Source organism: Phyllobates terribilis, unplaced genomic scaffold (genome assembly GCF_046119375.1).
Source record: "Phyllobates terribilis strain yellow unplaced genomic scaffold, ASM4611937v1 Scaffold_13__5_contigs__length_258822181, whole genome shotgun sequence".
In the NCBI taxonomy this organism is placed as follows: Eukaryota; Metazoa; Chordata; class Amphibia; order Anura; family Dendrobatidae; genus Phyllobates; species Phyllobates terribilis.
Genome location: NW_027362773.1, coordinates 158,097,915 through 158,110,433, shown reverse-complemented (window position 1 = coordinate 158,110,433; position 12,519 = coordinate 158,097,915). Strand labels below are relative to the sequence as shown.

Sequence of the window (12,519 nt, the reverse complement as noted above, 5' to 3'; positions counted from 1 at the left end):
TGCTGTATTAAAAGGGGGCAGACTGACAGCTCTGACATTGAAGGGGGCTGGCTCATCTAATGACATGATCCCGTTAGCCAGCCCCCTCCACAAACAAATCCCCTGATGCGCTGAAAAGCTGTCCGGTATCGAGCACAAGTTGGAAGTCCAACTGCCTGGGCTGTGGAATGGGGCGGGCTACCCTAGGGCCGGGGCGGGCTACCCTAGGGCCGGGGCGGGCTACCCTAGGGCCGGGGCGGGCTACCCTAGGGCCGGGGCGGGCTACCCTAGGGCCGGGGTTCCCTTTAACAACTGACCTATGTTACCACGTTATACAGTATCCATTATTATTTCAAGCTGATTTATGTTTATTCTCATATATATAATATACACACACACATATATATATATATATATGAATAAAATATGTAAATGATATTCTGTCTTGTGCCCCCTGCAGGATGATATGGGAATGACATATGACGAGCTGTCTGTGTATGGGAGACTGCGGAAAGTTGTGAAGACCGGACCCTACAGCATGTTCTGTAAACTGCTGCTCCTGTGGAAGGAGATGTCTCCAAGAAAAGTAAGTAACGTGAATATCATGCTGCGGTGGAACTACAACTCCCAGCATGGTCACACTTGCAATATGGAGTCAGATTATGGCCTCACTCCATGTGAGCGATGAGAGTATTGTGATCCTAGAGAGGTGGGACAGGAGCTGAGTGACCGCGCTCCACATAGCGGCGCCCGAGACCTCCGGCAGGGATGATGACATGGTGATGGTCACCCTGAGTTTTCAGAAGTTACACTGGAATAATTTTTATTAGTCCGATTCAAATAACAAAATGAAATCACTTTGCAAATTATCCTCCCGTTTTGTGTATGCAGCTCCGATGCAGACCTCAGTGCTCAGGTTTCTCTGATCTTCTGGACTGAACGGATCACGGACTGAACACCTTCACTGTGTGATTCTCCTCAGGTGGCTGAGAAGGTGAAGCATTTCTTTCGCATGTACTCCATTAATAGACACAAGATGACCACGCTGACCCCGGCCTACCACGCCGAGAGCTACAGCCCGGACGACAACCGCTATGACCTGCGACCGTTCCTGTACAACACAGCGTGGAGCTGGCAGTTCTGTCGTATCGATGAGCAGGTATCACTGTGACATGACTAGTATCCATCTATTATATCTATCTATTATCTATCTATCTATCTATCTATTATCTATCATCTATCTATTATCTATCTATTATCCATCATCTATCTATTATCCATCATCTATCTATTATCTATCATCTATCTATCATCTATCTATCTATTATCTATCTATCTATTATCTATCATCTATCTATTATCCATCATCTATCTATTATCTATCATCTATCTATTATCTATTATCTATCATCTATCTATCATCTATCTATTATCCATCATCTATCTATTATCTATCTATCTATTATCCATCATCTATCTATTATCCATCATCTATCTATTATCCATCATCTATCTATTATCCATCATCTATCTATTATCCATCATCTATTTATTATCTATTATCTATCTATCTATTATCTATCTATCTATTATCCATCATCTATCTATTATCTATTATCTATCTATCTATTATCCATCATCTATCTATTATCCATCATCTATCTATTATCCATCATCTATCTATTATCCATCATCTATCTATCATCTATCTATTATCTATCATCTATCTATTATCTATCATCTATCTATTATCTATCATCTATCTATTATCTATCATCTATCTATTATCTATCATCTATCTATTATCTATCATCTATCTATCTATTATCTATCATCTATTATCTATCTATTATCTATCATCTATCTATCTATTATCTATCATCTATCTATTATCTATATATATATTATCTATCTATTATCTATCATCTATCTATTATCTACAGCTGTGCTCAAAAGTTTACATACCCCGGCAGAATTTTTCCTTTCTTGGTCTTGTTTCAGAGAATATGAATGATAACAAAATAAACCTTTTCTCCACTCATGGTTATTGGTTGGGTGAAGCCATTTATTGTCAAACTACTGAAACATCCAAATGACCCTGATCAAAAGTTCACATACCCTGGTGATTTTGGCCTGATTACATGCACAGAATTTGACACAAATGGGTTTGAATGGCTACTAAAGGTAACATCCTCACCTGTGACCTGTTTGCTTGTAATCAGTGTGTGTGCATAAAAGCTGAGAGAGTTTCTGGGATCCAGACAGACTCTTGCATCTTTCATCCAGCTACTGACGTTTCTGGATTGTGAGTCATGGGGAAAGCAAAAGAATTGTCAACGGATCTACGAACTGTATAACACAGGAAAGGGATACAAAAAAATATCCAAGGAATTGATAATGCCAGTCAGCAGCGTTCAAACTGTGATTAACAAATGGAAAATCAGGGGCTCAGTAATAACCAAACCACGGTCAGGTAGACCAACAAAAATTTTGGCCACAACTGCCAGGAAAATTGTTCGGGATGCAAAGAAAAACCCACAAATAACATCAGCTGAAATTCAGGACTCTGAAAACTAGCGGTGTGGCTGTTTCAAGATGCACAATAAGGAGGCACTTGAAGAAAACTGGGCTGCATGGTCGAGTCGCCAGAAGAAAGCCATAACTGCGCAAATGCCACAAAGTATCTCACCTACAATACGCCAAACAGCACAGAGACAAGCCTCAAAACCTCTGGAACAAGGTAATTTGGAGTGGTGAGACCAAAATTTTACTTTTTGGCCACAACCGTAAACGTTACATTTGGAGAGAGGTCAACAAGGCCTATGATGAAAGGAACACCATTCCTACAGTAAAGCACGGAGGTGGATCGCTGATGTTTTGGGGATGTTTGAGCTACAAAGGCACAGGAAACTTGGTAAAAGTTGAAGGAAAGATGAATGCAGCACGTTATCAGCTAATACTGGAGGCAAATTTGCACTCATCAGCCTGGAAGCTGCGCATGGGACGTACTTGGACGTTCCAACATGACAACGATCCAAAACGCAAGGCCACGTCGACCTGTCATTGGCTACAGCAGAACAAAGTGAAGGTTGTGGAGTGGCCATCTCAGTCTCCTGACCTCAATATCATTGAGCCACTCTGGGGAGATCTCAAGCTCGCAGTTCATGCTAGACAGCCCAGGAATTTACAGGAACTGGAGGCTTTTTGCCAAGAAGAATGGGCAGCTTTACCATCTGAGAAAATAAAGAACCTCATCCACAACTACCACAAAAGACTTCAAGCTGTCATTGATGTTAGAGGGGGCTCACAGTCTACAGGGGATGGGTGAGGATACAGTAGGTGAGGGTAGAGGTGGTTGTGCAGCGGTGTGGTGGAGTGCTTGTTACTGCAGGGGTATGTAAACTTTTGAGCAAAACTGTATCTATCATTTATTATCTATCTATAATCTATCCTTTTACATCTAGTCTTTCTTTTTTTCTTTCTTTCATTCTCTCTTTCTCCCTTTTTACTTTTTCTTTCTCTCTTTCTCCTTCTTTTTCTATCTCTTTCACTTTCTTTCTCTCTGTCCCTCTTTCTTTTTCTTTCTTCTCTCTCTTTCCCCCCTCTCTTTCCCTCCTTCGTTCTTTCTTTTTTCTTTCTTTCTTTTATTTCTTTCTCTTTATTTCTCCTTCTTTCTTTAATTAATTATTTCTTTCTTTCTTTTTTCTCTTTCTTGCTCCCTTTCGTTCCCTCCTTTCCCTTCTTTCTTCCTTCCTCTCTTTCCCTTCTTTCTCTCTTTCCCTCATTCGTGCTCTTTCTTTTTTCTTCTTTCTTTTATTTCTCTTTCTCTCTTTCTTCTTTCTTCCTCTTCCTTTCTCTTTCTTTCCCCCTCTCTCTATCTCCTCCGCGCACTTTCTTTCTTCTTCTCTCTCCCTCTTTCCCTCCTTCATGCTCTCTTTTTTCTTTTTCTCTTTATCTTTTTCCGTCCTTATTACTTTTATTGATTTCTCTTTTTTCTTCTTTTTCCCTCTTTCTTTCTTTCCCCGTCTCTCTCTCTCTCCTTCTTTCTCTCTCCTCCTTTTTTCCTTTTTTTTTCAGTCTTTCTTTCCCCTTCTTTTTCCCTCTTTCTCTTTTTTCTTTCCTATCACTCTCTCATATTCTTTGTCTCTCTTCCTCTCTCACTCTCTTCTTCTCACTTTGTCATTCAGTATTTTTCTCTCTCTCCCTTTCAATCTTTCTCTTTCACTCTGTTTTTCTGTCTTCTTCTTCTCTACCTTTCTCTACCTCTGTCTCTGTGTTTTTCTCTCTCTCTCTCCTTTTCATTTGCTTTTTCTCCCTCTTTCTTTATCTTTTTTTGTTCTCTTTCTTCATTTTTCCCTGTCTCCCTCCTCTTCTTCTCTCTCTTTCTCTCTTGTCCTTTGTTTCTCTTCTTTTCTGTCTATCTCTTCTTTTCTCTATCTCTTTTGTCTTCTGTTTCTCTTCTTTTCTGTCTCCCTCCTCTTCTTCTCTCTCTTGTCCTCTGTTCTCTTCTTTTCTGTCTCCCTCCTCTTCTTCTCTCTCTTTCTCTCTTGTCCTCTTTGTTTCTCTTCTTTTCTGTCTCCCTCCTCTTCTTCTCTCTCTCTTTTGTCCTCTGTTTCTCTTCTTTTCTGTCTCCCTCCTGTTCTTCTCTCTCTTTCTCTCTTGTCCTCTGTTCTCTTCTTTTCTGTCTCCCTCCTCTTCTTCTCTCTTTCTCTTTTGTCCTCTGTTTCTCTTCTTTTCTGTCTCCCTCCTCTTCTTCTCTCTCTTTCTCTCTTGTCCTCTGTTTCTCTTCTTTTCTGTCTCCCTCCTCTTCTTCTCTCTTTCTCTTTTGTCCTCTGTTTCTCTTCTTTTCTGTCTCCCTCCTCTTCTTCTCTCTTTCTCTTTTGTCCTCTGTTTCTCTTCTTTTCTGTCTCCCTCCTGTTCTTCTCTCTCTTGTCCTTTGTTTCTCTTCTTTTCTGTCTCCCTCCTCTTCTTCTCTCTCTTGTCCTCTGTTTCTCTTCTTTTCTGTCTCCCTCCTCTTCTTCTCTCTCTTGTCCTTTTTGTTTCTCTTCTTTTCTGTCTCCCTCCTCTTCTTCTCTCTTTCTCTTTTGTCCTCTGTTTCTCTTCTTTTCTGTCTCCCTACTCTTCTTCTCTCTTTCTCTTTTGTCCTCTGTTTCTCTTCTTTTCTGTCTCCCTCCTCTTCTTCTCTCTCTTTCTCTCTTGTCCTCTGTTTCTCTTCTTTTCTGTCTCCCTCCTCTTCTTCTCTCTCTTTCTCTCTTGTCCTCTTTGTTTCTCTTCTTTTCTGTCTCCCTCCTCTTCTTCTCTCTTTCTCTTTTGTCTTCTGTTTCTCTTCTTTTCTGTCTCCCTCCTGTTCTTCTCTCTCTTGTCCTTTGTTTCTCTTCTTTTCTGTCTCCCTCCTCTTCTTCTCTCTCTTGTCCTCTGTTTCTCTTCTTTTCTGTCTCCCTCCTCTTCTTCTCTCTCTTTCTCTCTTGTCCTCTTTGTTTCTCTTCTTTTCTGTCTCCCTCCTCTTCTTCTCTCTCTTGTCCTCTGTTTCTCTTCTTTTCTGTCTCCCTCCTCTTCTTCTCTCTCTTTCTCTCTTGTCCTTTTTGTTTCTCTTCTTTTCTGTCTCCCTCCTCTTCTTCTCTCTCTTGTCCTCTGTTTCTCTTCTTTTCTGTCTATCTCTTCTTTTCTGTCTCCCTCCTCTTCTTCTCTCTCTTTCTCTCTTGTCCTCTGTTTCTCTTCTTTTCTGTCTCCCTCCTCTTCTCTCTTTCTCTTTTGTCCTCTGTTTCTCTTCTTTTCTGTATCCCTCCTCTTCTTCTCTCTCGTCCTTTGTTTCTCTTCTTTTCTGTCTATCTCTTCTTTTCTGTCTCCCTCCTCTTCTTCTCTCTATCTCTTTTGTCTTCTGTTTCTCTTCTTTTCTGTCTCCCTCCTCTTCTTCTCGCTCTTTCTCTCTTGTCCTCTTTGTTTCTCTTCTTTTCTGTCTCCCTCCTCTTCTTCTCTCTCTTGTCCTCTGTTTCTCTTCTTTTCTGTCTCCCTCCTCTTCTTCTCTCTTTCTCTCTTGTCCTCTGTTTCTCTTCTTTTCTGTCTCCCTCCTCTTCTTCTCTCTCTTTCTCTCTTGTCCTCTTTGTTTCTCTTCTTTTCTGTCTCCCTCCTCTTCTTCTCTCTCTTGTCCTCTGTTTCTCTTCTTTTCTATCTCTTCTTTTCTGTCTCCCTCCTCTTCTTCTCTCTCTTTCTCTCTTGTCCTCTGTTTCTCTTCTTTTCTGTCTCCCTCCTCTTCTTCTCTCTCTTTCTCTCTTGTCCTCTTTGTTTCTCTTCTTTTCTGTCTCCCTCCTCTTCTTCTCTCTCTTGTCCTCTGTTTCTCTTCTTTTCTGTCTATCTCTTCTTTTCTGTCTCCCTCCTCTTCTTCTCTCTTTCTCTTTTGTCCTCTGTTTCTCTTCTTTTCTGTCTCCCTCCTCTTCTTCTCTCTCTTTCTCTCTTGTCCTTTGTTTCTCTTCTTTTCTGTCTCTCTTCTTTTCTGTCTCCCTCCTCTTCTTCTCTCTTTCTCTTTTGTCTTCTGTTTCTCTTCTTTTCTGTCTCCCTCCTGTTCTTCTCTCTCTTTCTCTCTTGTCCTCTGTTCTCTTCTTTTCTGTCTCCCTCCTCTTCTTCTCTCTCTTTCTCTCTTGTCCTCTTTGTTTCTCTTCTTTTCTGTCTCCCTCCTCTTCTTCTCTCTCTTGTCCTCTGTTTCTCTTCTTTTCTGTCTCCCTCCTCTTCTTCTCTCTTTCTCTTTTGTCCTCTGTTTCTCTTCTTTTCTGTCTCCCTCCTCTTCTTCTCTCTCTTTCTCTCTTGTCCTCTGTTTCTCTTCTTTTCTGTCTCCCTCCTCTTCTCTCTTTCTCTTTTGTCTTCTGTTTCTCTTCTTTTCTGTCTCCCTCCTCTTCTTCTCTCTCTTTCTCTCTTGTCCTCTGTTCTCTTCTTTTCTGTCTCCCTCCTCTTCTTCTCTCTCTTGTCCTCTTTGTTTCTCTTCTTTTCTGTCTCCCTCCTGTTCTTCTCTCTCTTTCTCTCTTGTCCTCTTTGTTTCTCTTCTTTTCTGTCTCCCTCCTCTTCTTCTCTCTCTTGTCCTCTGTTTCTCTTCTTTTCTGTCTCCCTCCTCTTCTTCTCTCTCTTTCTCTCTTGTCCTTTGTTTCTCTTCTTTTCTGTCTCCCTCCTCTTCTTCTCTCTCTTTCTCTCTTGTCCTTTGTTTCTCTTCTTTTCTGTCTATCTCTTCTTTTCTGTCTCCCTCCTCTTCTTCTCTCTCTTTCTCTCTTGTCCTTTGTTTCTCTTCTTTTCTGTCTATCTCTTCTTTTCTGTCTCCCTCCTCTTCTTCTCTCTTTCTCTCTTGTCCTCTTTGTTTCTCTTCTTTTCTGTCTCCCTCTTCTTCTCTCTCTTGTCCTCTGTTTCTCTTCTTTTCTGTCTATCTCTTCTTTTCTGTCTCCCTCCTCTTCTTCTCTCTCTCTCTCTTGTCCTCTGTTTCTCTTCTTTTCTGTCTCCCTCTTCTTCTTCTCTCTTTCTCTTTTGTCCTCTGTTTCTCTTCTTTTCTGTCTCCCTCCTCTTCTTCTCTCTCTTTCTCTCTTGTCCTTTGTTTCTCTTCTTTTCTGTCTATCTCTTCTTTTCTGTCTCCCTCCTCTTCTTCTCTCTCTCTCTCTTGTCCTCTGTTTCTCTTCTTTTCTGTCTCCCTCTTCTTCTTCTCTCTTTCTCTTTTGTCTTCTGTTTCTCTTCTTTTCTGTCTCCCTCCTCTTCTTCTCTCTCTTTCTCTCTTGTCCTCTTTGTTTCTCTTCTTTTCTGTCTCCCTCCTCTTCTTCTCTCTCTTGTCCTCTGTTTCTCTTCTTTTCTGTCTCCCTCCTCTTCTTCTCTCTTGTCCTCTTTGTTTCTCTTCTTTTCTGTCTCCCTCTTCTTCTCTCTCTTGTCCTCTGTTTCTCTTCTTTTCTGTCTATCTCTTCTTTTCTGTCTCCCTCCTCTTCTTCTCTCTCTCTCTCTTGTCCTCTGTTTCTCTTCTTTTCTGTCTCCCTCCTCTTCTTCTCTCTTTCTCTTTTGTCCTCTGTTTCTCTTCTTTTCTGTCTCCCTCCTCTTCTTCTCTCTCTTTCTCTCTTGTCCTCTGTTTCTCTTCTTTTCTGTCTCCCTCCTCTTCTTCTCTCTCTTTCTCTCTTGTCCTCTTTGTTTCTCTTCTTTTCTGTCTCCCTCCTCTTCTTCTCTCTCTTGTCCTCTGTTTCTCTTCTTTTCTGTCTATCTCTTCTTTTCTGTCTCCCTCCTCTTCTTCTCTCTATCTCTTTTGTCTTCTGTTTCTCTTCTTTTCTGTCTCCCTCCTCTTCTTCTCTCTCTTTCTCTCTTGTCCTCTTTGTTTCTCTTCTTTTCTGTCTCCCTCCTCTTCTTCTCTCTCTTTCTCTCTTGTCCTCTTTGTTTCTCTTCTTTTCTGTCTCCCTCCTCTTCTTCTCTCTCTTGTCCTCTGTTTCTCTTCTTTTCTGTCTCCCTCCTCTTCTTCTCTCTTTCTCTCTTGTCCTCTGTTTCTCTTCTTTTCTGTCTCCCTCCTCTTCTCTCTCTTTCTCTCTTGTCCTCTGTTTCTCTTCTTTTCTGTCTCCCTCCTCTTCTTCTCTCTCTTTCTCTCTTGTCCTCTTTGTTTCTCTTCTTTTCTGTCTCCCTCCTCTTCTTCTCTCTCTTGTCCTGTTTCTCTTCTTTTCTGTCTATCTCTTCTTTTCTGTCTCCCTCCTCTTCTTCTCTCTTTCTCTTTTGTCCTGTTTCTCTTCTTTTCTGTCTCCCTCCTCTTCTTCTCTCTCTTTCTCTCTTGTCCTTTGTTTCTCTTCTTTTCTGTCTCTCTTCTTTTCTGTCTCCCTCCTCTTCTTCTCTCTTTCTCTTTTGTCTTCTGTTTCTCTTCTTTTCTGTCTCCCTCCTGTTCTTCTCTCTCTTTCTCTCTTGTCCTCTGTTCTCTTCTTTTCTGTCTCCCTCCTCTTCTTCTCTCTCTTTCTCTCTTGTCCTCTTTGTTTCTCTTCTTTTCTGTCTCCCTCCTCTTCTTCTCTCTCTTGTCCTCTGTTTCTCTTCTTTTCTGTCTCCCTCCTCTTCTTTTCTCTCTCTTTTGTCCTCTGTTTCTCTTCTTTTCTGTCTCCCTCCTCTTCTTCTCTCTTTCTCTTTTGTCCTCTGTTTCTCTTCTTTTCTGTCTCCCTCCTCTTCTTCTCTCTTTCTCTTTTATCCTCTGTTTCTCTTCTTTTCTGTCTCCCTCCTCTTCTTCTCTCTCTCTTTTGTCCTCTGTTTCTCTTCTTTTCTGTCTCCCTCCTCTTCTTCTCTCTCTTTCTCTCTTGTCCTCTGTTCTCTTCTTTTCTGTCTCCCTCCTCTTCTTCTCTCTCTTTCTCTCTTGTCCTCTTTGTTTCTCTTCTTTTCTGTCTCCCTCCTCTTCTTCTCTCTCTTGTCCTCTGTTCTCTTCTTTTCTGTCTCCCTCCTCTTCTTCTCTCTCTTTCTCTCTTGTCCTCTTTGTTTCTCTTCTTTTCTGTCTCCCTCCTCTTCTTCTCTCTCTTGTCCTCTGTTTCTCTTCTTTTCTGTCTCCCTCCTCTTCTTCTCTCTCTTTCTCTCTTGTCCTCTTTGTTTCTCTTCTTTTCTGTCTCCCTCCTCTTCTTCTCTCTCTTTCTCTCTTGTCCTCTTTGTTTCTCTTCTTTTCTGTCTCCCTCCTCTTCTTCTCTCTCTTGTCCTCTGTTTCTCTTCTTTTCTGTCTCCCTCCTCTTCTTCTCTCTCTTTCTCTTTTGTCTTCTGTTTCTCTTCTTTTCTGTCTCCCTCCTCTTCTTCTCTCTCTTTCTCTCTTGTCCTCTGTTCTCTTCTTTTCTGTCTCCCTCCTCTTCTTCTCTCTCTTTCTCTCTTGTCCTCTTTGTTTCTCTTCTTTTCTGTCTCCCTCCTCTTCTTCTCTCTCTTGTCCTCTGTTTCTCTTCTTTTCTGTCTCCCTCCTCTTCTTTTCTCTCTCTTTTGTCCTCTGTTTCTCTTCTTTTCTGTCTCCCTCCTCTTCTTCTCTCTTTCTCTTTTGTCCTCTGTTTCTCTTCTTTTCTGTCTCCCTCCTCTTCTTCTCTCTTTCTCTTTTATCCTCTGTTTCTCTTCTTTTCTGTCTCCCTCCTCTTCTTCTCTCTCTCTTTTGTCCTCTGTTTCTCTTCTTTTCTGTCTCCCTCCTCTTCTTCTCTCTCTTTCTCTCTTGTCCTCTGTTTCTCTTCTTTTCTGTCTCCCTCCTCTTCTTCTCTCTTTCTCTTTTGTCTTCTGTTTCTCTTCTTTTCTGTCTCCCTCCTCTTCTTCTCTCTCTTTCTCTCTTGTCCTCTGTTCTCTTCTTTTCTGTCTCCCTCCTCTTCTTCTCTCTCTTTCTCTCTTGTCCTCTTTGTTTCTCTTCTTTTCTGTCTCCCTCCTCTTCTTCTCTCTCTTGTCCTCTGTTTCTCTTCTTTTCTGTCTCCCTCCTCTTCTTCTCTCTCTTTCTCTCTTGTCCTCTTTGTTTCTCTTCTTTTCTGTCTCCCTCCTCTTCTTCTCTCTCTTTCTCTCTTGTCCTCTTTGTTTCTCTTCTTTTCTGTCTCCCTCCTCTTCTTCTCTCTCTTGTCCTCTGTTTCTCTTCTTTTCTGTCTATCTCTTCTTTTCTGTCTCCCTCCTCTTCTTCTCTCTCTTTCTCTCTTGTCCTCTTTGTTTCTCTTCTTTTCTGTCTCTCTCCTCTTCCCTCTCTTGTTGACCTCTGTACATATTCAGCAGCAGAGTCTTTTCCCCTTGATTCCTTTTTATTTACACACGGATCTTTGTTGTGTTCCACTCCAGGTTTCCAATCTGGAGGACTTTCAGAAGGGGGCGCTGTGTGAAGAAGTAGATTGAGAGTCGCCTTCTCTTGCCATTTCTACATGTCCTGCGTCTTTAATTGTTGCAATTTTCTTAATTCAGTAGAATAAATATAAATAAGATTATTTCATGGATTTTAATCCATCGCATTAAATGATTTAAAGGTTTTTTTTTTTACACAAGTTGTGAGTTGTTTCATTCAGTAATGAGAATTTGCTGGAAGGGTGGAAACGTATGAAAAATTTCAACTTGCCCTGGTGACTTTTTTTTTAAAGCTCCCCCTAGTGGTGGCTGCACGAAACAAAAAACGTTAACATTTACCTGGTAACACTTGTCTAAAAAAACCGTTCTTTTCGCCAGTAGCTGTTGGTTACAAGGATTTCATTTTTTTTTAATTGGACAATTTTAACAATGGATGTGACGTTTAAAAGGGAGCATGGTCTCTGTCCAAAAATGTGGTAATGCCCAATCCCACCACAGGAGGGCAGTATAATAAGCAAAGGTAACATAACAGTATTTGGCGCTCCCACAGACAATGGATGAAAGTGCTCGACCTCTGCTCCATTCGACAGGACCCCTCTTCAGCTTGGTGGGGGAACCAGTGTTGAAATTCTCAGCGGTCGGGAATTTATCCCCCTTTCCTTTTCAAAGAATATGGAAACCTCTGGGAACAATATTTTTTTTTTTACTTAAATGCATAGATTTTGAACTAAAAATTTTTGCAATGATAATTTTTTCACCATTTGTCTCCCTGCACATCGTTGGCTGCAGAACGAGGTAACGGAGACCGCCATTAGTGAGCTCGTTCTGATACAGTGGTGACTGGTCATACATCATCTGAGAGGAGCTCAGAAAAAGACATATAATAGAGTGACCAACACTGTATCAGAACGAGCTCGCTGATGGATCTCTCAGTTACCTCCTTCTGCAGCCAGAGATGTGCAGGGAAAGAGAGTCCAGAAAAGTTAAATGGTGCAATATTATTTTAACGAAACCCAGTTTTCATTTTCAGTCCCAAATATATGTACGTAGGTAAAAAAAAAAAAACGCCAAAGATGTCTAAACTCTTTAGGGAGCTACATCGAATGTAAGGAAAGCAATGCCAAACGAGTACCAAGGAAAAGCAAGCAGGTGTGGGCTCAGGGTAGAACTTTCCACTGTTGGACCCCCACCGATATGGAAATGGGGGCCTGGCAGTGTGCGGTCTGATTTCGGTGGCTGTTGAGCATGTGCACCCCCCATGTCTCCACCTGGGATTGCGCATGCTCGTGGCTCCATTCTGCAGTGGGACCCTCAGCGTTCAGCAAGTTATAGCCTATCCTATGGATGGGGTCTTATCACACCGGCCCTCGGCACGCACAGCAATATTTGGTTACCCACTAGTGACTTAAAGGGGACCTGTCACCGGATCAAAAATGGCAGTTTTTGCTCTTATTGTATCCTCATTGCTCCCCAGTTACTGCCGTACAGTCCTAGAGATAAGGGCCTTTTTATTTAGAGCTAATTTTCCCAGGTATTTACAAGGGGGCGGGGCTCACAGGATCCTCTGGGGCGTGTCTTTAGCTAATTACCAGTGAGCCACGCCCCCTTAGTAAAAAAAAAAAATTGGACTAAATGAAAAAGTCCAAAATCCATGGAACTTCCTGATTTACAAAAAAAAAAAAAAACGGAAAATTCCGGAGCGGCGGGAATAAAATGAGAGCAATGATTGGACGCTTCTGATTTGTTACAGGGGCTCTTTAAATAAAGTCATTTTACTGTAAAGGAAAATAT

The 12,519-nt window shown here is 41.6% G+C and overlaps 1 protein-coding gene across 2 annotated transcripts in view; it reads left to right on the top strand.

The window, feature by feature from the left end:
- Window positions 1-10,928, top strand: part of NADSYN1 (NAD synthetase 1) — a 29,743-nt gene extending 18,815 nt beyond the window's left edge. The window contains exons 19-21 of one of the 2 annotated variants that reach the window (XM_073658832.1): window positions 440-565; window positions 962-1,138; window positions 10,729-10,928. In XM_073658832.1, the coding sequence (XP_073514933.1) occupies window positions 440-565; window positions 962-1,138; window positions 10,729-10,782 (357 nt within the window). In that variant the 3' untranslated portion in view covers window positions 10,783-10,928. Of the gene's footprint in view, window positions 1-439; window positions 566-870; window positions 1,139-10,728 lie in introns of those variants that run through there. The other variant, XM_073658833.1, reaches the window with a different exon arrangement.
- Window positions 10,929-12,519: the final 1,591 nt, after the last annotated feature.